This window comes from Mobula birostris, chromosome 8, assembly GCF_030028105.1.
Source record: "Mobula birostris isolate sMobBir1 chromosome 8, sMobBir1.hap1, whole genome shotgun sequence".
Taxonomy (NCBI): Eukaryota; Metazoa; Chordata; class Chondrichthyes; order Myliobatiformes; family Myliobatidae; genus Mobula; species Mobula birostris.
The window spans coordinates 5,740,092-5,764,685 of NC_092377.1; the positions used below are offsets into that span (position 1 = coordinate 5,740,092).

General features: G+C 44.4%; 1 protein-coding gene across 1 annotated transcript in view; it reads left to right on the forward strand.

Moving 5' to 3' along the window:
• LOC140201125 (butyrophilin subfamily 1 member A1-like) overlaps positions 1–24,594 on the forward strand; it is a 76,998-nt gene that overhangs the window by 20,443 nt on the left and 31,961 nt on the right. Inside the window, exon 2 of the mRNA XM_072264751.1 lies at positions 15,751–15,812. Coding sequence (XP_072120852.1) covers positions 15,752–15,812 — 61 coding nt within the window. The 5' untranslated portion in view covers position 15,751. The remainder of the gene's footprint in view (positions 1–15,750; positions 15,813–24,594) is intronic.

The window sequence follows — 24,594 nt, forward strand, 5'->3', positions numbered from 1 at the left end:
AACAACCCTGTTATTTTTGCACCTTTCCAAAATCTGCCTCCCAGTCTGCTCCTCTGTACCTCTGCTGCTACCAGGGGGCCTATAGAATACTCCCAATAGAGTAACTGCTCCCTTCCTGTTCCTGACTTCCACCCATATTGACTCAAAAGAGGATCCTGCTACATTACCCACCCTTTTTGTAGCTGTAATAGTATCCCTGACCAGTAATGCCACCCCTCCTCCCCTTTTTCCACCCTCTCTATCCCTTTTAAAGCACTGAAATCCAGGAATATTGAGAATCCATTCCTGCCCTGGTGCCAGCCAAGTCTCTGTAATGGCCGCTACATCATAATTCCATGTATGTCTCCAAGCTTTCAGTTCACCACCTTTGTTCCTGATGCTTCTTGCATTGAGGTGCACACATTTCAGCCCTTTTACCTTACTGTCTTTACACCATTTATTCTGCTTCTCTTTCCTCAAAGCCTCTCTGTATGTTAGATCTGGCTTTAGTCCATGCACTTTCACTGCTCTATCGCTCTGGGTCCCATCCCCCTCGCAAATTAGTTTAAACCCTCCGGAACCATGCTAGCAAACCTACCTGCAAGGATATTGCTCCCCCTCGAGTTCAGGTGCAACCCACCCGCAAAAATATTGTCAATATTAAACTGGTCCATGGTGCAAAAAAGGGTTGGGGACCCCTGTCTTAGGGAGATGCTCTTCTGCACACTACTGCATGGTTATTTGAGCTACTGTCACCTCCCTGTCAGCTTAAACCTATTTGGCCTTTTTCCTCTGGCCTCTCTCATTAACAAGGCATTTTCGCCCATAGAATTTTGTTTTTGTTTTTCACGTATTCTCTGCAAGCTCGACTGTTGTGCGTAACATTTCCAGGAGATCAAAAGGTTCCTGCAATACACGAACCACCCCATTTGGCATCAATGATCATTCCATGGTCAAAGTCACTTAGATCACTTTTCTTACTCATTCTGATGTTGGTCTGAACTTCTTGACCATGCCTGCATGCTTTTATGTATTGAGTTGCTGCTGCATGATTGGTTGATTAGATATTTGTATTACTTAGCTGGTGTACCTAATAAGCATATCACTAAGTGTATAACTCAATGATTTAGAACCAGCTTTTCTGCTGACATCAAATTTCTGAACAGTCCATGAGCACTACTTTATTATTTGTTTTTTTATTGCAGTATATTGTAACTTACAGTAATGTATTTGTTTTTACTGTTCTACCATAAAACAACAATTTCTCAACATGTCAGTGATCACAAACCTAATTTTGAAAGTAATTTTGAAATTTTGCTTTATCGAGCACCTCCGCTCCGTCTGCCACAACAGACAGTATCTCCCAGTAGCCACCCACTTCAACTCTGCTTCCCATTCCCACTCAGATATGTCCATACATGGCCTCCTCTGCTGCCATGTTGAGGCTAAACTCAGGTTGGAGGAGCAACACCTCATATACCGTCTAAGTGGTCTCCAGCCCCTTGGTATGAACGTAGAACTCTCCAACTTCCGGTAATTTCCCCCCCCCCTCCCTTCCTCTATCCCTATGTCACTCTGCCTCCTCCCCCAGCTGCCTATCACCTCCCTCATGGTTCCGCCTCTTTCTACCCATTGTGTTTTCCCCTATTCCTTCTTCACCTTTCCTGCCTATCACCTCCCTGTTTCCCCTCCCCCACCCCTTTGTCTTTCCCCTTACTGGTTTTTCACCTGGAACCTACCAGCCTTCTCCTTCCCACCCTCCCCCTACCTTCTTTATAGGGCCTCTGCCCCTTCCCTCTTCAGTCCTGACGAAGGGTTCCGGCCCGAAACGTCGACTCATCGTTTCTACGGATGCTGCCCGACCTGCTGATTTCCTCCAGTGTGTTGTGAATGTAATGTTTAAGAGTTCTGAAATTAAATGACGGGCAGAAACTATTGCTAAGTCATTAAGGATGGGTCTTCAGAATCCTGTAACTGCTTCCTGATGACAGTACCAAGGAGCCTTCTCAGAGGATAGTCACCTGTGGTGGAGAGGTTGTGAATTCCTGAGGTCATGAGGAATGCTGTCTGGAGCTTAGATCTTGGTAGGGTCAATGGGGAAGATCCAGATAAAGAGTGATCCAACCAAGACCTCAACAATGGAGCTGGCAGAGGATGCTGGCACATCGCAACAACAGTGAAGACAGAAGGCTGCTTGCTTCAGTGAAGAGTCCCCAGTTGTCTTACATTCAGTGCCACTGGGCCCTGACATAGTTCTATTAAGGACTATGTGGTAGCAGTCTGTGCATCAACCTCCCCACATAAAACAAAGTCACACACTGGTCTTCTCCACTGAGGGAATAAGCCCTTAAGGGAACATCATACTCAACTCAAGTGATCATACTACTACTATACCCTCCTTGATGGTAGTACCAAGAGGAGAACACATCCTGGCTGATGAGGGCCCCTCTTTAGGTGCCACCATGTATCCAGCAGCAAACCGAAGCAATGTTGATACAGTGGTGAAATTTATTAAGTCCTCTGCATTTTCACATAGCAGTTTAGACAGGGAGATAATATTGGTGTAATTTGGCATCATGATGGCTGAAGTACATGTCCCTGTAGGCTCCTGATCTGTGTCCTAATTGAAAGTAATGTGCTGCTCCACGTGTTGGTTTTGTTCTTTGGAACAGTGTAAGAAAATGTTTGAAGCAACCAATAATGAAGAAATAACGCAATATCTGGATGGAAATAATTCCATCAGCAGACACAGCATGGGTTCAGGAAGTGCAGGTTCCATTTGACAAATCCACACCGCTTTACAGAGCCAGCTGTAAGATAGGGGTTCAATTCCCATCACCCTCTGTAAGGAGTTTGTACATTCTCCCCAAGACCGCGTGGGTTTTCTCCCACACTCCGAAGATGTACTGTTAGCATTAGTAAGTTGTGGACGTGCTACGTTGGCACTGGTAGGTCGGCAAAACTTCCGGGCTGCCCAGCATAGCTTTGCTGATTAGTTTTGAAGTAAACGATGCACTTCACTGTATATTTTGATATACATGTGACAAATAAAGGTGATCTCTCTTTTTAACATTTTTCTTTGAGGATCTAATGAGTGCCGTCGATAGAAGGGAACAGGTGGATGTGGATTTCCAGAAAGCATTCGATAGGGTGCCACATAAAAGACTTAGCGTTCATAAAGTTGTGGGTAATGCTTTGGCATGGACAGGTGAATGGTTAACCAACGGAAGGCAGAATGTCGGCAGTCAGTAGTGAGCAGAATGTTGCAGGGTCAGTGCTGGGCCCAAAACTGTTCACAATATATATTAATGACTTGGAAGAGGGGACTGAGTTTAGTATTCAAACCACAAACAAGAGAAAATCTGCAGATGCTGGAAATTTGAACAACATACACAAAATGCTGGAGGAACTCAGCATGCCAGGCAGCATCGATGGAAAATAAGTACAGTCAATGTTTCAGGCTGAAGCTCTTTGGCAGGACTGAAGAAAAAAAGCTGAGCAGTAGATTTAAAAGGTGGGGGTAGAGGAGAAAGAACCACCAGGTGATAGGTGAAACCTGGGTGGGAGAGGGATGAAGTAAAGAGCTGGGAAGTTAATTGTTGAGATGAGGTGAGAGAGGGGAAAAGGGGATGGAAAATGGAGAGGGGGGGAGTTGGGGGGCAAGACCAGAAGTTTGAGTAATCAGTGATCGTGCCATCAGGTTGAAGCCTTCCCAAACAGAATATAAGGTGTTGTTCCTCCAACCTAAGCGTGGTCTCATCACGACAGTGAAGGAGGCCATGGATGGACATCTTGGAATGGGAAGTGGAATTAAAATGGGTGGCCACTGGGAGATCCCGTGTGTTCTGGCGGAGTGCAGGTGGGTCTACATTAGGTCTCACCAATGTGCAGGAGGCCACACTGGGAGCACTGAACACAGTAAGTGACCCCAACAGACTCACAGGTGAAGTATCGCCTCACCTGGAAGAACTCTTTAGGGTCCTGGGTGGTAGTGAGGAAGGAGGTGTAGGGGCAGTTGTTGCACTTGTTCTGCTTGCAAGGATAAGTGCCAGGAGAGATATCGGTGGGGAGGGATGAATGGACAAGGGAGTCGTGTTAGGGGAGTGATCACTGTGGAAAGCATAAAGTTGGGAGAGAGGGAAAGATTTGTGTTTGGTGGTGGGATCCCGTTGGAGGTGGCGGAATTATATGTTGGATGCAGAGGCTGGTGGAGTGATAGGTGAGGATAAGAGGAATCCTAACCTTGGTAGGGTGGTGGGAGGATGGGTAAGAGTAGACGTGCTTGAAATAGAAGAGGTGCAGTTGAGGGCAGCATTGATGGTGGAAGAAGGGAAGCCCCTTTCTTTGAAAAAGGAGGACATCTCCTTTCTTCTAGAATTAAAAACCTCATCCTAGAGCAGTTGCAGCGGAGACGGAGGAGTCGAGAAAAGGGAATGACATTTTCACAAGTAGCAGGCTGGGACAAGGTGTAGTCTAGATAGATGTGAGAGTCTGTGGGTGTGTAATAGACACCAGTGGATAAGCTGTCTCAGTGAGATCAAGAAAGGGAAGGGAGGTGTCAGGAATGGACTTGGTGAATTTGAGTGTAGGGTGGAAGTTGAGTCAAAGTGGATGAGGTTGACGAGTTCAGCACAGGTGCAGGAAGCAGCACCAATGCAGTCATTGATGTAGCATAGGAAAAGTGCGGGATGGTCAGCAATGTAGGCTTGGAACATCAATTGTTTCACATAGCGGACAAAGAGGCAGACATAGCTGGGACTCAGGCGAGTGCCCATGGCTACCCTTTTGTTTGAAGGAAGTGGGAGGAAAGAGTTTAGTATATCCAATTTTGCTGATGACACTAAATTGAGTAGGGAAAAAATTGTGTAAACGTTGCAGAGTGGCTGCAGAGAGATATAGAGAGGTTTACTGAGTGGGCAATGGTTTGGTAGATCGAGTATAATGTTGGTAAATGCAGGATCTTCCACTTTGGAAGGAATAACAGAAGACCAGGTTACAGTATTGATTAAATAGAACATAGAATACTACAGCATATTACAGGACCTTCGGCCTACAATGTTGTGCTGACCCTTAAACCCTACCTCCCATCTAACCTCCCCCGCCTTAAATTCCTCCATATGCCTGTCTAGCAGTCTCTTAAATTTCACTGGTGTATCTGACTCCACCACTGACTCAGGCAGTGCATTCCACGTACCTACCTCTCTGAGTAAAAAATCTTCCTCTAATATCCCCCTTGAACTTTCCATCCCTTACCTTAAAGCCATGTCCTCTTGTATTGAGCAGTGGTGCCCTGGGGAAGAGGCGCTGGCTGTCCACTCTATCTCTTCTTCTTAATATCTTATATACCTCTATCAAGTCTCCTCTCATCCTCCTTTCCAAAGAGTAAAGCCATAGCTGCCTTAATCTCTGATCATAATGCATACTCTCTAAACCAGGCAGCATCCCGGTAAATCTCCTCTGTACCCTTTCCAATGCTTCCACATCCTTCCTATAGTGAGGCGACCAGAACTGGACACAGTACTCCAAGTGTGGCCTAACCAGAGTTTTATAGAGCTGCAGCATTACATCGCGACTCTTAAACTCTGTCCCTCGACTTACGAAAGCTAACACCCTATAAGCTTTCTTAACTACCCCATCCCTCTGTGAGGCAACTTTCAGGGATCTGTGGACATGCACCCCCAGATCCCTCTGCTCCTCCACACTACCAAGTATCCTGCCATTTACTTTGTACTCTGCCTTGGAGTTTGTCCTTCCAAAATGTACCACCTCACACTTCTCTGGGTTGAACTCCATCTGCCACTTCTCAGCCTACTTCTGCATCCTATCAATGTCTCTGCAATCTTCGACAATCCTGTACACTGTCCACAACACCACCAACCTTTGTGTCATCTGTAAACTTGCCAACCAACCTTTCTACCCCCACATCCAGGTCGTTAATAAAAATCACGAAAAGTAGAGGTCCCAGAACAGATCCTTGTGGGACACCACTAGTCACAATCCTCCAATCTGAATGTACTTCCTCCACCACCACCCTCTGCCTTCTGCAGGCAAGCCAATTCTGAATCCACCTGGCCAAACTTCCCTGGATCCCATTCCTTCTGACTTTCTGAATAAGCCTGCCGTGTGGAACCTTGTCAAATGCCTTACTAAAATCGATGTAGATCACATCCGCTGCACTACCCTCATCTATATGCCTCGTCACCTCCTCAAAGAACTCTATCAGGCTTGTTAGACACAATCTGCCCATCACAAAGCCATGCTGACTGTGCCTGATAAGACCATGATTCTCTAAATGCCCATAGGTTCTATCTCTAAGAATCTTGCAACAGCTTTCCCACCAGAGACGTAAGGTTCACTAGTCTATAATTACCCGGACTATCCCTACTACCTTTTTTGAACAAGGGGACAACATTCGCCTCCCTCCAGCCCTCAGGTACCATTCCCGTGGACAACGAGGACATGAAGATCCTAGCCAAAGGCTCACCAATCTCGTCCCTCGCCTCGTGGAGAAGCCTGGGGAATATTCTGTCAGGCCCCGGGACTTATCCGTCCTAATGTATTTTAACAACTCCAACACCTCCTCTCCCTTAATATCAACTTGTTCCAGAACATCAACCTGATTCATATTGTCCTCACCATCATCAAGTTCCCTCTCATTGGTGAATATCGAAGAGAAGTATTCATTGAGGACCTCGCTCACTTCCACAGTCTCCAGGCACATCTTCCCACCTTTATCTCTAATTGGTCCTGCCTTCACTCCTGTCATCATTTTGTTCTTAACATAATTGAAGAATGTCCTGGGGTTTTCCTTTACCCTACTCACTTGGGCCTTCTCATGCCCCCTTCTTGCTCTCCTCAGCCCCATCTTAAGCTCCTTTCTTACTACCCTATATTCCTCAATAGACCCATTTGATCCTTGCTTCCTAAGTCTCATGTATGCTGCCTTCTTCCACCTGACTAGATTTGCCACCTCACTTGTCACCCATGGTTCCTTCACCCTATCATTCTTTATCTTCCTCACCGGGACAAATTTATCCCTAACATCCTGCAAGAGATCCCGAAACATTGACCGCATGTCCATAGTACATTTCCCTGCAAAAACATCGTCCCAATTCACACCCGCAAGTTCTAGCCTTATAGCCTCATCATTTGCCCTTCCCCAATTAAAAAATTTTCCTGTCCTCTCTTGATTCTTTTCTTTTCCATGTTAATGTTAAAGGCCAGAGAGCGGTGGTCACTGTCCCCCAGATGCTTTCCCACTGAGAGATCTGTGACCTGACCCGGTCACAGATCACAAATGATCAAAGCTTGCAGCATTCTGTGCAGAGGAACTTGGGAGTGCTTGTGCATGAATCACAAAAGGTTGGCTTGCAGTTTCAGCAGGATGTGGATATGAAAGAAAGAGTGCAGAGGGGATTTACAAGATGTTGCCTGGAGTGGAGAGTGTGCCTTATGAAACTGGTTTGTATGAACTTGGCCTTTTCTCTTTGGAGCAACAGAGGATGAGAGGTGACTTGATAGTGGTGTCGAAGATGATGAGGGGCATTTATCGTGTGGATAGCCAGAGGCATTTTCGCAGGGCTGAAATGGCTAACACAAGGGGGCATAGTTTTAAGGTGCTTGGAAGTAGGTATAAGGGGGATGTCAGAGGTAAGTTTTTCACACAGATTGGTGGGAGCATAGAATGCACTGCTGGCGACAGTGGTGAAGGTCGATACAATAGGATCTTTTAAGAGATTCAGATAAGTACATGGAGCTTAGAAAAATGGAAGGCTATGTGATAAGAAAATTCTAGGCAGGTTCTAGAGTAGGTTACATGGTTGGCACAACATTGTGGGCCGAAGAGCCTGTAATGTGCTGTAGATTTCTATGTTCTGTGTTTGCAGTTAGGCAAATTGAATGTTGGCCTTCATTGCTAGAGAGATTCAACTTAAGAGGAGGGCGATTTTGCTGTGCAAGGTACTGCTAAGGTCACACATGGAGTAATATGTGCAGTTCTGGTCTCCTAACTTGAGGAAAGATATACTGGCTTTGGAGGCATTGCAGATGATGTGGTAATCATCTGGGACTATACTCACTGGAATTCAAAAGTATGAGATGGGATCTGATAGAAACTTAAAATTATGAAAGAGATGCATAAAAATAGACATCACAAATGTGTTTCCATGTAGGTAGAACTGGGGGACATAGTCTCAAGATTCAGGGAAATAGACTTTGGATAAAGATTAGAAGAAACTGCTTTTCCATGAGAGTAGTGAATCTCTGGAATCTCTGCCCAGGGAAGCAATAAAGGCTACCTAATCAAATATATTTAAGACACAATCAGATAGATTTTTGCACAGCAGGGGCATTAAATGTTGTGGTGAAAAGGCAGGTAGGTGTAGCTGAGTCCACAGTCAGATCAAAGTTCAAAGTAAATTAATTATCAAAGTTCATATTAACCATAATCTTATTGAATGACAGAGCTGGCTCAGTCCAGATGACCTTCTCCTGATCATAGTTCTTGTGTTCTGAAAGAGACCCAAGCCAGCTAAGTATCCTTGAGTGGGAAGGAGATTGGACAAATAACTGACAACTGGAGGTGTGTCCTTATGGAGTATATACAGTGAGGCACTACAATAAAGTCCCAAAAGTGTTTCATTTTCCCTCATTACGCGAGGCCACATTGTGAGCATAAAATACATTACATTAAATTTTAAGTACAAGAGAATTGCATTTTTGTCTGGAAGATAGTTTGGGTCTCCACATAATGGGAAAGATGATTAGCAAATGTTACAGCTCCTGTATTTTTCTGGGAAGATGCTGTGTGAAAGACAAGTAGTACTGGAGATGGCGGAGTAATCCAATGAGATGCAGAAGGAACAATCCTTTCGGGAAAGAAGTGTGTGGTCGGGTATCTTACTGGCACGAAGAAAAACAATTTGTTGGAACACTGGGCTGGGTTGGTAAATGAGAAAGGAAACCCCATTTTTGCTCCAGTTAAGGACGAGAAGTAGTAGGAGCTGAGTTACAGGAAATGGAACTGACGTGATTCAGAACAGCTTAGTGACCTGCTGTGTCATTCGTGCAAGTCTTGGATCAGTCGCCATAGAGGGACTAAGTGGGGCCATCGGAATCAAATAATTCTGTTATTCATTGTTATATTAATCTCTTTATGAGATGAGTGACATTTGTATTTTTATAAGGGCGTCGGTGTAGCAAGGTGAATACCTCTTGTTTGATTTCAAAGTTGTGCGTTCAAATCTCTTCTGATGCGGTTGCATCCAAGGTCTAAAAATACCCTTGCTCTCTGGGCAGTCTGCTGGGCGAATGGGATATCCAAATGTAATCCGTCTTTTATGTACAAATTAATGTAGGGCAAGTCATTTAAAGATCGATGGTAGCAATGTCGCTATTGATAAGCACATCTGTCCGACAAGCTTTACCGGCAAGCAGCCAGCAAGAGGTTTTGCTGATTCAGTTTTACGGCGAAAATATCGTGTTCGACGGTCCGTCAAATTAAATATCGGCGAATTCAACCACATTTCTCCACTAACCTTGCAGTTTTAAAATATTTTTTGCACGAATAAATGGGGGGAGGGCGCGTTGCGGTAAGTCCCGCCTCTTTCGTTCCATGGGCAGTATTGGTGGAAAGGGATGATGGCTGTTAAGTGACCATAGGGGGCCGCGGACGGCAGTTGTGTGCCAATAGGATGAAAGAATGCCAAGTAGTCTCCGCCGTGCCTGGGATTGGGGCTGCCTTGCCGTGAGATCGAAAGCAGTGTAATCGGGAGGGTCTGGAGCCGCTGTTCTTATTACTCGAGAGCTGATGTCAGTAACGAGGAGGGGCCGCAGTCGCTACAGTGTAATCACCATTGGGAAATTGATATATTGTAGCCGAGAAGAGTCGGAGTACCTGTAGTATAATCGGAATCAGGGAACGGATGTACGAAAGCGGAAGAGCCTTGGCCTCCACAGTAATTGGTATCAGGGAACGCATATGCTTAGCGGGTCCGCTATTCTGTGATCGGGAAAGTAGCCGCTCAGTGCAACAGCTCCTGCCGACTTCAGCGGGTAAGGACGTCAGCGAGACTTATCGATGAGTTCGCTCGTTTGCTGGTTTCTGATTTGTTTTCAGGCTGCGGTGCCCGGCACTGCGTGGTTGGCTGGGTTTGTCTGAACTGATGATTCATGCCACTCTACTCCCACTCACAACAATAAGCAACACCGGCTGTTTATTTAAATTCTCCTTCAATATCTTTCATAAGATTTTTTGCCTATCCAGAGTCTGCCATTTCTGTGCGTTGTCTGTTTCGCGATCTGCACGCCATTTTCTCTAGTATTTAAAATGATCACAGGACGCTCGATACAAAATGCTGGAGGAACTCAGCAGACCAGGCAACATCTATGGAGACGACTGCAGTCGACGTTTCGGGCGACTGTACTCTTCCATAGATGCGGCCTGTCCTACTGAGTTCCTCCAGCATTTTTTGTGAGTTGCTCAGATTTCCAGCATCTGCAGATTTTCTCTTCTTTGTGCAGGACGCTTGGTGGACAATACATCGGGGGTGTTGAGTATACATAGCACTTGGGCCGTTGGTTTGCAATTATATAAGTCGTTTGATAAGGCCACACTCGGAATTCTGTCTACAGTTTTGGTCACCCTGTTACAGATAAGATGCGGTTAAACTGGGAAGATTGCAGAAAAGGTTCACAAAGATTCTGCCGGAATACGGGTGGGGAGGGGATGCTTTATGAAGTCTTTGCGATTATGGGAGGTGTAGAGAAGGTGGCTCCCTCCGGGTAGGGGAGTACAAAACTAGGTGACTTAAGACCCTGAGGGCATTTTTTTCCCCACAATAGGATGGCTTGTCAGAGTGAGTGATTGAGGCAGGAACGGTTTATGAAGCACATGGATAGGTACTTGACTGGGGTGTTTGAGGGATACTGGTTAAATTGCAGGTCATTGGTACCAGATATGTGGACGCAGTGGTTGGCATGAAAAATGTTGTAAATAAGGTGGAAAGTGTACAGAAAAAACTTACAAGGACACTACCGGGACTGAAGGACTTGAGTTATAAAAGATTGGTTAGGAGTTTATTCCCTAGAAGATTGAGAGGAGTTTTGATAGGTATATGGTGATAAGGTGTAATGATAAGAGTTGTCGTGGTGGGAGATTTTAATTTCCCAAATATTGATTGGCATCTCCCTAGAGCAAGGGGTTGAGATGGGGTGGAGTTTGTCGGGTGTGTTCAGGAAGGTTTCTTGAAACAATATGTAGATAAGCCTACAAGAGGAGAGACTGTACTTGATCTGGTATTGGGAAATGAACCCAGTCAGGTGTCAGATCTCTCAGTGGGAGAGCATTTTGGAGATAGTGATCATAATTCTATCTTCTTTACAATAGCATTGGAGAGAGATAGGAACAGACAAGTTAGAAAAGTGTTTAATTGGAGTAAAGGAAATTATGAGGCTATCAGGCAGGAAATTGGCAGCTTAAATTGGGAACAGATGTTCTCAGGGAAAGGTATGGAAGAAATGTGGCGAATGTTCAGGAGATATTTGTGTGGAGTTCTGCATAGGTATGTTCCAATGACACAGTGAAGTTATGGTAGGGTACAGGAACCGTGGTGTCCAAATGCTGTAATAAATCTAGTCAAGAAGAAAAAAAAAGCTTCCGAAAGGTTCAGAGAGCTAGGTAGTGTTAGAGATCTAGAAGATTATAAGGCTAACAGGAAGGAGCTTAAGAAAGAAATTAGGAGAGCCATAAAGGGCCATGAGAAGGCCTTGGCAGGCAGGATTAAAGAAAACCCCAAGGCATTCGACAAGTATGTGAAGAGCAAGAAGATAAGACGTGAAACAATAGGACCTATCAAGTGTGACAGTGGGAAAGTGTGTATGGAACCGTAGGAAATGGCAAATATAATTAATTAATACTTTACTTCAGTATTGACTGTGGAAAAGGATCTTGGTGATTGTAGTGATGACTTGCAGCAGACTGAAAAGCTTGTGCATGTATGTAGATATTAAGAAAGAGCTTTTAGAAAGCATCAAGTTGGATAAGTTGCCGGGACCAGATGAGATGTACCCCAGGCTACTGTGGGAGGCGAGGGAGGAGATTGCTGAGCCTCTGGCAATGATCTTTGCATCATCAATGGGGATGGATTGGAGGATTGGGGATGTTGTTCCCTTATTCAAGAAAGGGAGGAGAGAAAGCCCAGGAAATTATAGCCAGTGAGTCTTACTTCAGTGGTTGGTAAGTTGAGGGAGAAGATCTTGAGAGGCAGAATTTATGAACATTTGGAGAGGTATAATATGATTGGGAATAGTCAACATGGCTTTGTCAAGGGCAGGTTGTGCTTTACGAGCCTGATTGAATTTTTTGAGGATGTGACTAAACACATTGAAGGAAGAGCAGTAGACGTAGTGTATATGGATTTCAGCAAGGTATTTGATAAGGTACCTCATGCAAGGCTTATTGAGAAAGTAAGGAGGCATGGGATCCAAGGAGACATTGCTTTGTGGATGCAGAACTGGCTTGCCCACAGAAGGCAAAGAGTGGTTGCAGAGGGTCATATTCTGCATGGAGGTCGGTGAGCAGTGGTGTGCCTCAGAGATCCGTTCTGGGACCCTTACTCTTCGTGATTTTTATAAATGAACTGGATGAGGAAGTGGAGGGGTGGGTTAGTTAGTTTGCTGATGACACAAAGGTTGGAGGTATTGTGGATAGTGTGGAGGGCTGTCAGAGGTCACAGCAGGACATTGATAGGATGCAAAACTGGGCTGAGAAGTGGCAGATGGAGTTCAACCCAGATAAGTGTGAAGTGGTTCATTTTGGTAGGTCAAATATGATGGCAGAATATAGTATTAATGGTAAGACTCTTGGCAGTATGGAGGATCAGAAACATCTTGGGGTCCGAGTCCATAGGACACTCAAAGCAGCTGCGCAGGTTGACTCTGTGGTTAAGAAGGCATACGGTGTATTGGCCTTCATCAATCGTGGGATTAAATTTAGGAGCCGAGAGGAAATGTTGCAGCTATACAGAACCCTGGTCAGACCCCACTTAGAGTACTGTGCTCAGTCCTGGTTGCCTCACTACAGGAAGAATGTGGAAACCATCAAGAAGGTGCAGAGTAGATTTACAAGGATGTTGCCTAGATTGGGGAGCATGCCTTATTAAAACAGGCTGAGTGAACTTGGCCTTTTCTCCTTGGAGTAACGGAGGATGAGAGGTGACCTGATAGAGGTGTATAAGATGATGAGAGTCATTGATTGTGTGGATAGTCAGAGGCTTTTTTCCAGGGCTGAAATGGCTGTCGCAAGAGGTCACAGGTTTAAATGCTTGAGGGTAGGTACAGAGGAGATGTCGGGGTAAGTTTTTTTTATGCAGAGTGCGGTGAGTGCGTGGAATGGGCTGCCGGCAACAGTAGTGGAGGCGGATACGATAGGGTCTTTTAAGAGGCTTTTGGATAGGTACATGGAGCTTAGAAAAATAGAGGGCTATGGGTAACCCTAGTAATTTCTAAGGTAGGGACAATTTCGGCACAACTTTTGTGGGCCGAAGGGCCTGTGTTGTGCTGTAGGTTTTCTATGTTTCTATATGTAAAATTATGAGGAGCAAAGACTGGGTAAATGCTAGCAGGCTTTTTCTACTGAGGTTGGGTGGGACTATCAACTAGTGGTCATGGGTTAAGGGTGAAAAGTTTAAGGGGAACAAGAGGGGAAGCAGCTTCATTCAGAGAGTTGTGAGAATTTGGAACAAGCTGCTGGCACAAGTGGTGCATACAAGCTTGACTTCAATGTCTAGGAGAAGTTTGGATAGGTACATAGATGGTAGGGTTATGTAGGGCTATGGTCCCGTTACACATTGATGGGAGTAGGCAATTTTAATGGTTCGGATGGACTAGGTGGACCGAAGGGCCTGTTTCTCTCTTGAACTTTTCTTTGACTGACTGATTGCTGAAGGACCCATATCCCTGAGGGATTCCAGAACAAGGGAGACGTCAAGTTGCACAATTCATGCAATGTGAAAATCTGGAGTTCTCTTCCTCTCTACTTTATACTCATGATTTATACTTGTGCGTACGGGCTACGCCGTAGGCCTGATTTATACTTTTGCGTAGCTGTATGCCATAGCGCACATGCGTAGTTGTGTCTGTGTTGCTCTGCAATTCACGGCCAAAATGCTAGTTGGCATTGGGTTTTCTGTGCCACTGTGTTGAGTTTCTTCGTGAGAGACATGGACGAGGAAATACATTTCAAATATTTTCGAATGTCGGCAGGTAGATTTGACGATTTGGTTCACCGTCTCCAACCATTTATTTCGCATCAGTGTACAGACATGGTGGAGGAAAGCAACCGGAAATGCGATGCTACCAAGCGGACCAATCACAGTTGTTGCGGTCTGCGTCGCCGCGACTGGTGAATTACATTTTTGGGGAGGTGCGTGTCACCCTACAGCATAGGGTACGTGGTACCTACGGCGTACGTTTGATGCATAAGTATGAATCAGCCTTTAGGGATACGAAATGAATCAGTTTGACTTTTAGGGCACTAATTGGTCAGTTTTTGATCATCAAGCCATTCAGCACCGAAACAGGCCATTTGGCCCACAGAGTTGCATGCATTTATATTATTCCCACATTAATCAATTTTTTTAAAAAAATCTTCCCCGAATTCCCATTGCCCACACCTGATTCTGCGATTTACAATCAGTAACTAACCTACGGATCTGCATGTCTGTGGGATGTGGGAGGAAACCGACACAGTTTAGGGTGAGCATGCAAACCCCATAGAGATGAGACTGAAGGTCAGGGTTGACCCTGATCTTTACTGCTGTAAGAAAGCAGCTGTGGTTTCTGGGCAAGGACTAAGGTCAAGGTGCAATTGTGGTCCTAGGCATCGGGTATTTTGCCATTTGCTATCTTTGAGCACAATGATCAGCTGGCCTTCAAGCCCATTCTACCAGTTTGATGCATGCGGTTCCCAAAGGAACAGTAGATCTGTGCTCATGGACTGAGGAAGGTTAGACATTCTTTGGAGAATCAAAAAGCCACAAAAAAAAAGCCCTAGGTATATTAGGGGGAAATGCAGCATGAAAACTTCCTCTTCAGCCCTTTTAGGTTGAATGTCAACTTTTACTCCTCCTCATCTCTGTAATAAAGTGGTATCCCTCTATTCTGAGGTCACATGTGCCCTCTGGTACCAGACTCCCCTACTATAGGAAACACTTCCATGTTCAATAGGTTTGAATGAGATCCCCCCCCCCCAGTCTTTTAAATTCCAGCGTGTATGGGGGCCCAGAGTCATTATCCACTGTATCTCAGCCTTTCAGTATTTGATAGATTTCAATGAGATTCTCCGAGATTCTTCTAAACTCCAGTGGGTACAATGCCAGAGCACTCCTTTCATTAACTCTTTCATTGCCAGGATCATTCTCTTGGACTTTCTCGGTACCCTCTCCAATATCAGCGCATCGTTTCATAGATAAGGGGCCCAAAACTGCTCACAATATTCCAAGTGTGGTCTGAGCAATGCCTCATAAAGCCTCAGCATTACATCCTTGCTTTGGTATTCTCGTCCATTCAAAGTGCAAATAAGGTGATCTGGTGTGCTGACAGCAGTTGGGTCTTGAATGAGCACTATTTAGTGTGCACGTATTGGCTGTTTGGAGTGTCCAACTATCCTCCAATAGAGAAGCAATGTACATTGTGACATATGGACAAATTGTTATGTATTTGTATTTGAAGAAGATCCAATGCATGACTTTGCTATTTTCTATTTCTCTTCAGAATGAATTGCCTGCTCTACTTGTTCGTTCTCCTGTTTGCTGCAGTTGGAATGACCGCGGCAGGTAAATCATTACATTGTTTTCAGAATGTTACCATTTCTCATCTCCGTTATCTGGTGAATGATTGATTGTAATTGCTTAGAGAGGGCGATATCACATTCAGTGTTGTAGGTTGTGTTCATTGGACACCTTACCGGATATCTAACATCAAAGTCGACTTAGTAGTCACATGCACAGGTGCAATGAAGAGCTTGCTTGTAACAATGTCACAGGCACCTAGCAGCATATAAGCTGCACTGTCAAGAAAAATACAAGTTGAACTTTCATGCAAAGTGATGAAAGTGCCAGAGTGCTGCAAAATTGCACAAAATAAATTTCCTACTCCAGTTTTGTTGTCCTCCGTTTCGTAATTCTAGTACCCTTTGGTAAAATAAATAACTTCTGCAGCTATTACAGGGCTACGGAGAGGAAACAGTATTGGTGCCTCAAATCATAAATCATAAATCTTTATAAGACCATAAAATATAGGAGCAGAAGAATTAGGCCATTTGGCCCAACAATAAAGGGTCTCAGCCCGAAATGTTGACTGTTATTTTTTTCCATAGATGCTGCCTGGCCTGCTGAGGTCTTCCAGCATTTTGTGCAAGTTGCTACAAAAGTGCAGATGCTAATTTGAAATGAAAACTCGATGCTTATACCAGCCCCTGTCAGAATGCCACTAGGAGTGAAAAAAACAAGATAATATCTGCACCTTAACACCCTTGATCATTATCAAGCTGCTAGAGCTGTTGCCTTGTATTACTGAAGGTCCAGGTTCGACTCTGTCTTCAATTGCTGTCTGTGTGGAGTTCGGAAGCGCTCTCGGCTCACATGGAGGTCCTTCCGACTGATGGCCTTTAATCAGAACTGAGAAATTTAAAATCAAATGTGTGGCAGAGGAGAAGGGGTTTCAAAGGGAAGTTCAGTGATAGGATGGTGGCTGAGAAATAGTGAATGGTGTGGATGGTGGTGGGTAACTGCTGAAGATCTGTTAACGGTAGAGATGTAAATTGAGCTCATTGAGGAAGTAATGTGGGGTTGGATAAGACTAAAGCTCAGCCCATCGAGTCTGTTCTGCTATGAGTCATAGAGAAGTACAACACAGAAATAGGCCCTTTGGCCTAACTGATCCGTGCCAAAACCATTTAAACTGCCTACTCCCAACAACTTGCGCAGTAGCTTGGACCATGGCCTTGCATATTCCTGCTATCCATGTACATATTCAAACTTCCCTTAACTGTGGAAATTGAGCTCGCATGCACTACTTGTGCTGGCAGCTCTTTCTGCACTTTCACGATCCTCTGAGTGAAGAAGCTTCCCCCGATGTTCCCCTTAAACTTCTCACATTTCACCCTCAACCCATGACCTCTGGTTGTAGTCCCACCCAACCTCAGTGGAAAAAGCCTGCATGCATTTACCCTGACTGTATCCCTCGTAATTTTGTTTACCTCTATCAAATCTCTCCTCAGTCTTCTATTTTCTAAAGAATATTTGGCCTTTATGTCTCTTATGGCCAGGAGGGCGATCTTGCTCAAGCGGAACGAGGCAGCCTCTTACTCATGTTCAATGGCTATCTTATGTTATGCCTTGACCTAGAGAAGATTCGTTGTTCAATTTCTGATTCTAAACATGATTTTCTAATGTTATGAGGACCCTTTCTGAGTTATTTTCATAATCTTTGAACTGTTATTAAAGTATGGATCTGAGCCATTATTATTATAATATTATATCGTAAGGTATTTCTTTTTTTTCTTCCAACCAGCTCATTTTGGTAGTGGGGGTAGATTTTGTGTTGTGTAATGAACCGGATTTGATAAGGGAACTCGAGGTAAAGGAGCCATTAGGAGGTAGTGGCCATAATATGATAAGTTTTAATCTACAATTTGAGAGGGAGAAGGGAAAATCGGAAGTGTCAGTATTACAGTTGTACAAAGGGGACTATAGAGCCATGAGGGAGGAGCTGGCCAAAGCTGAATGGAAAGATACTCTAGCAGGGATGACAGTGGAACAACGATGGCAGGTATTTCTGGGAATAATACAAAAGGTGTAGCATCAGTTCATTCCAAAGAGGAAGAAAGATTCTAAGGGGCGACCGTGGCTGACAAGGGAAGTCAAGGACTGTATAAAAATAAAAGAGAACTTTAACTTAGCAAAGATGAGTGGGAAGCTAGAGGATTGGGAACCTTTTAAAGAGCAACAGAAGATAACTAAAAAGGCAACATGGGGAGAAAAGATGAGATATGAAGGTAAGCTAGCCAAGAATATAAAGGAGGATAGTAAAAGCTTCTTTAGGTATGTGAAGAGGAACAAATTAGTTAAGACCAAAGTTGGGCCCTTGAAGACAGAAATGGGTGAATTTATTATGGGGAACAAGGAAATGGCAGACGAGTTGAACAGGTACTTTGGATTTGTCTTTACTTGAGAAGACACAAACAGTCTCCTAGATGTAATGGTGGCCAGCGGACCTAGGGTAACGGAGGAACTGAAGGAAATTCACATTAGGCAGAAAATGGTGTTGGGTAGACCGATGGGACTGAAGGCTGATAAATCCCCAGGGCCTGATGGTCTGCATCCCAGGGTACTTAAGGAGGTGGCTCTAGAAATCATGGACACATTGGTAATCATTTTCCATTGTTCTATAGATTCAGGATCAGTTCCTGAGGATTGGAGGGTAGCTAATGTTATCCCACTTTTTAAGAAAGGAGGGAGAGAGAAAACAGGGAAGTATAGACCAGTTAGCCTGACATCAGTGGTGGGGAAGATGCTGGAGTCAATTATAAAGGATGAAATAGCGACACATTTGGATAGCAGTAACAGATCGGTCCAAGTCAGCATGGATTTACGAAGGGGAAATCATGCTTGACTAATCTTCTGGAATTTTTTGAAGATGTAACTATGAAAATGGACAAGGGAGAGCCAGTGGATATAGTGTACCTGGACTTTCAGAAAGCCTTTGATAAGGTCCAACATAGGAGATTAGTGGGCAAAATTAGAGCACATGGTATTGGGGGTAGGGTACTGACATGGATAGAAAATTGCTTGGCAGACAGGAAACAAAGAGTAGGGATTAACGGGTCCCTTTCGGAATGGCAGGCAGTGACTAGTGGGGTACCACAAGGCTCGGTGCTGGGACCGCAGCTATTTACAATATACTTTAATGATTTAGATGAAGGGGTTAAAAGTAACATTAGCAAATTTGCCGATGACACAAAGCTGGGTGGCAGTGTGAAATGTGAGGAGGATGTTATAAGAATGCAGGGTGACTTGGACAGGCTGGGTGAGTGGGCAGATGCAGTTTAATGTGGATAAATGTGAGGTTATCCACTTTGGTGGCAAGAACAGGAAGGCAGATTACTATCTGAATGGTGTCAAGTTAGGAAAAGGGGAAGTACAATGAGATCTAGGTGTCCTTGTTCATCACTCGCTGAAAGTAAGCATGCAGGTACAGCAGGCAGTGAAAAAAGCTAATGGCATGTTGGCCTTCATAACAAGGGGAGTTGAATATAGGAGGGAGCAAAGAGGTCCTTCTGCAGTTGTACAGGGCCCTGGTGAGACCACACCTGAGTATTGTCTGCAGTTTTGGTCTCCAAATTTGAGGAAGGACATTCTTGCTATTGAGGGAGTGCAGCTTAGGTTCACAAGGTTAATTCCCAGGATAGTGGGACTGTCATATGTTGAAAGATTGGAGCGACTGGGCATATATACACTGGAATTTAGAAGGATGAGAGGGGATCTGCTTGAAACATATAAGATTATTAAGGGATTGGACACGCTGGAGACAGGAAACATGTTCCCAATGTTGGGGGAGTTCAGAACCAGAGGCCACAGTTTAAGAATAAGGGGTAGGCCATTTAGAACGCAGTTGAGGAAAAACTTTTTCACCCAGGGAGTTGTGGATCTGTGGAATGCTCTGCCTCAGAAGGCAGTGGAGGCCAATTCTCTGGATGATTTCAAGAAGGAGTTAGATAGAGCTCTTAAAGATAGCGGAGTCAAGGGATATGGGGGGAAAGGAGGAACGTGGTACTGATTGTGGATGATCAGCCATGATCACAGTGAATGGCGGTGCTGGCTTGAAGGGCCAAATGGCCTGCTCCTGCACCTATTGTCTATTGACCTGCCCTTCCACCTATCTTTGCATCATTGGCAAGCATGGCCACAAAGCCATCAATTACGTCATTCAAATGATTGTCATAGAATGTCAAGAACTTAATTTAGAATTTTCAGATATGATTGGGTGGGATTCAAACTTATCTGTGACTCAATAGCCCAGAGACTGTGGCTGTGGTTCCAGTAACATAACCACTGTGCTACCCTGCCGAGGGATATGGACCATATTCAAGCATAAGTGACTTATTTTAATTTGGCAATATTTTTGGCAAACAAATGGCTGTATCTGTGAAGAGAGAAAAACTGAGTTAATGTTGTAAGTTAACTATTATTCATCAGAAGCTGAAATCAGCATTTCATCTTTTATTCTGGTTTCTGTCTTTGACCTCTTGCGCTGCTGTGAAGAAGTTCAATGTAAGCTTGAGGAACAGCAGCATCTTCCAACCTGGCACATCCTGACCCATGCTTTATGATTACTCGCCCATCCAGTTTGTCAGGAAGATTCAAGATTATTTATTGCCATTCTTCAGTACGAGTGTAAAGGGGAACAAAATTATTGTTATTCTGGATCCAATGCAGTGTTAAGAACACAATAAAAAAAGGCAAAAGAAAAGCCAAAATAAATATAATTATAAAAGTAATAGAACATAGAACTTAGAAATCCACCGCATATTACAGGCCCTTTGGCCCACAATATTGTGCCGACTATGTAACATACTCTATAAACTGCCTAAAATTTCCCTACCGCATAGCCCTCTATTTTTCTAATCTCCATGTACCAATCTAAGAGTCTCTTAAAATACCCTATTGTATCTACCTCTACCACCATTGCTGGCAGTGCATTCCATGTACCTACCACTCTCTGTGTGGAAAAGCTTAATCTCTGACATCCCCTGTGTACCTACTTCCAAGACCCTTAAAACTATGCCCCCTCATGTTACACACATAAAAGTTGCTGGTGAATGCAGCAGGCCAGGCAGCATCTCTAGGAAGAGGTGCAGTCGACGTTTCAGGCAGAGACCCTTCGTCAGGACTAACTGAAGGAAGAGTGAATAAGGGATTTGAAAGTTGGAGGGGGAGGGGGAGATCCAAAATGATAGGAGAAGATAGGAGGGGGAGGGATGGAGCCAAGAGCTGGACAGGTGATAGGCAAAAGGGATACGAGAGGATTATGGGACAGGAGGTCCGGGAAGAAAGACGGGGGGGGGGGGGGAGGACCCAGAGGATGGGCAAGGGGTATATTCAGAGGGACAGAGGGAGAAAAAGGAGAGTGAGAGAAAGAATGTGTGTATAAAAATAAGTAACAGATGGGGTACGAGGGGGAGGTGGGGCATTAGTGGAAGCTAGAGAAGTCGATGTTCATGCCATCAGGTTGGAGACTACCCAGACGGAATATTTTCTTTAAAAAATGTCTACTATAAGCCTACTGACTCTCACAGCTATCTGGACTATTCCTCTTCTCACCCTGTCTCTTGCAAAAACGCCATCCCCTTCTCGCAATTCCTCCGTCTCCGCCGCATCTGCTCTCAGGATGAGGCTTTTCATTCTAGGACGAGGGAGATGTCTTCCTTTTTTAAAGAAAGGGGCTTCCCTTCCTCCACTATCAACTCTGCTCTTAAACACATCTCCCCATTTCACGTACATCTGCTCTCACTCCATCCTCCCACCACCCCACTAAGAATAGGGTTCCCCTGGTCCTCACCTACCACCCCACCAGCCTCCGGGTCCATCATATTATTCTCCGTAACTTCCGCCACCTCCCACCACAAAGCACATCTTTCCCATCCCCCCATCTCTCTGCATTCCGCAGGGATCGCTCCCTACGCAACTCCCTTGTCCATTCGTCCCCTCCATCCCTCCCCACTGATCTCCCTCCTGGCACTTATCTGTGTAAGCGGAACAAGTGCTACACATGCCCTTACACTTCCTCCCTTACCACCATTCAGGGCCCCAGACAGTCCTTCCAGGTGAGGCAACACTTCACCTGTGAGTCGGCTGGGGTGACATGCTGCATCCGGTGCTCCCGATGTGGCCTTTTATATATTGGCGAGACCCGACGCAGACTGGGAGACCGCTTTGCTGAACCCCTACGCTCTGTCTGCCAGAGAAAGCAGGATCTCCCAATGGCCACACATTTTAATTCCACATCCCATTCCCATTCTGACATGTCTATCCACGTCCTCCTCTACTGTCAAGATGAAGCCACACTCAGGTTGGAGGAACAATACCTTATATTCCGTCTGGGTAGCCTCCAACCTGATGGCATGAACATCGACTTCTCTAACTTCCGCTAATGCCCCACCTCCCCCTCGTACCCCATCTGTTGCTTATTTTTATACACACATTCTTTCTTTCTCTCTCCTTTTTCTCCCTCTGTCCCTCTGAATATACCCCTTGCCCATCCTCTGGGTCCCCCCCCTTGTCTTTCTTCCCGGACCTCCTGTCCCATGATCCTCTCGTATCCCTTTTGCTTATCACCTGTCCAGCTCTTGGCTTCATCCCTCCCCCTCCTGTCTTCTCCTATCATTTTGTATCTCCCCCTCCCCCTCCAACTTTCAAATCCCTTACTCACTCTTCCTTCAATTAGTCCTGATGAAGGGTCTCGGCCTGAAACGTCGACTGCACCTCTTCCTAGTGATGCTGCCTGGCCTGCTGCGTTCACCAGCAACTTTTATGTGTGTTGCTTGAATTTCCAGCATCTGCAGAATTCCTGTTGTTTGCCCCCTCATGTTAGCCATTTCAGCCCTGGGAAAATGCCTCTGGCTGTCCATACGATCAATAATGTAAAAGTAACTGAGTGTAGCTGTTACTTGTACAATGTGGCTCATTCTAATGCAAGGTCATCAGCACGAAGTATTCATTCTGTTTTGTTCCTGCGTTACTGCGTGACCTACAGATATACTGAATTCTTAGTTTCAGTACTAATAAATTGTCCGTTCTGTGTTCGTTGCCTGCATTCAGTTCTGAAGTTTTCTGTTACATTTGCCACAGAACAGCATAATCACAAATTCATAGCCTCTGGCCTGTTTTCATTTTCTAAGTCATTGAGTACATTTGAAGTTGAGGTTGATAGGTTCTTGATTAGCAAGGGTGTTAAATATTATGCAGAGAAGGCAGGTGAAAGGGGCTGAGAGGGGATACTGAATCAGTCATGATGGAGTAGGGGAGAAGACTTGATGGGTGGAATGGCCTGATTTTGCTCTTCTGTCTTATGATCTAAAGAGAAACACTGAAAGATTATCCAACAATGTAGCTGTCAGATTCTCACCTGGTGCAATATGAAAATTGATCAGTAACAGCAAGCTTTGCTCACAAAATTAGAAATCACCATAACCTAATGGGTTCCTTCTTAGATTTCTTCTTCCTTCCCTGTTTGGTTTAACTGCTTCTCCCTCTCCTTACTGTGCAGCACCTTACAGTCAGGGGTTTTTCCACTTGGCTGAAAGTGACCTTTCATTCTTGCCAGTTGTGTGTCATGTTACAGCTAGCTAATAAGAAATCACAATCCAGAGTTGATAAAGCCTGATAAATATTTTTCTCTGTTCTCGTCTGTGCCATGGTCACTTGAGAAGCATAGAAAGATAATAACAATTGCACCAAACAACAGATAACTTTGTTTAATTGACATTTTTAGTTGAGGTTAGGTTATTAGATCAGTCTGAATCATCAACCCTGTTTAGAGTCACTGTGCCAAGGTTTTTCATGTGCAACATAATTTGAAACTGATGAACTCTTTGACACAGTAAGGTGCTGTGTACTGTACATTAGTTCATTATGTGTCATTCGTATGATGTGGCCAATAGTGGTCTTTCCATGACCATGATTGTTTTTTGCCAGATTTTTCTACTGAAATGGTTTACCATTGCGTTCTTCAGGGCAATTTCTTTACAAGACAGATGACCCCAGCCATTATCAAGACGCTTTAGAGATTGTCTGCCTGGTGTCCATGGTTGCATAACCATGTAAAACTGTGGGAGCAGGTGATGGATGGTTGTATGAGCTGCTGGTGCATATCACAAGTCCCATTTATGGTGTTGATGATTATCCTTCCATTGTTACAGACTGATCTAACAGTCTAACCTTGACTAAAAACATCAACTAAACAAAAATATCTGCTGTTTGGTACAAATGTTGTTGTTATCTTTCTATGCCTAATGGAGATGCGAGGCTGGAGACCTAATAGAGAGTCTCAATTAGGTCTCTAGCCTCTCATCTCCAACAATTCTCCTTAACAGATGCACCTTTGACATGTTTGCTTTTTTTTTGTTCTTAACTTTGGATAGTACTTGAAATTAATTGTTTGAGTTTGTTTTCATATAGATGAAATTGTTTAATACTTTTTGAAATTTTTGCCACTTGCATGAGAATTCCAGATGCATAGACATTAAATGTAGAAGAGTTTGTTGTCCTTGATTTTGTGGTATTTTCATCAATTACCCTGGCTAACTAATATCAGTGTGAGGAAAAGAGATGACATATGTTGTACCTTACAGTGAAGAGGGAGGAGTGAGGAGAGCAATGGTAATGTATAGAAAAAGACAGTGAGAATGCAAATGACATGCATGATGTCACTAGCTGAGAGAGGGGGATCAAACACAGTACGATGCAGGAATAGGGCCATCTCCGCAGTATCTGTGCCAGCCATAATGTCAAATTAAACTTATCCCATCTACCTGCACATGGTCTATATCCCTGTATT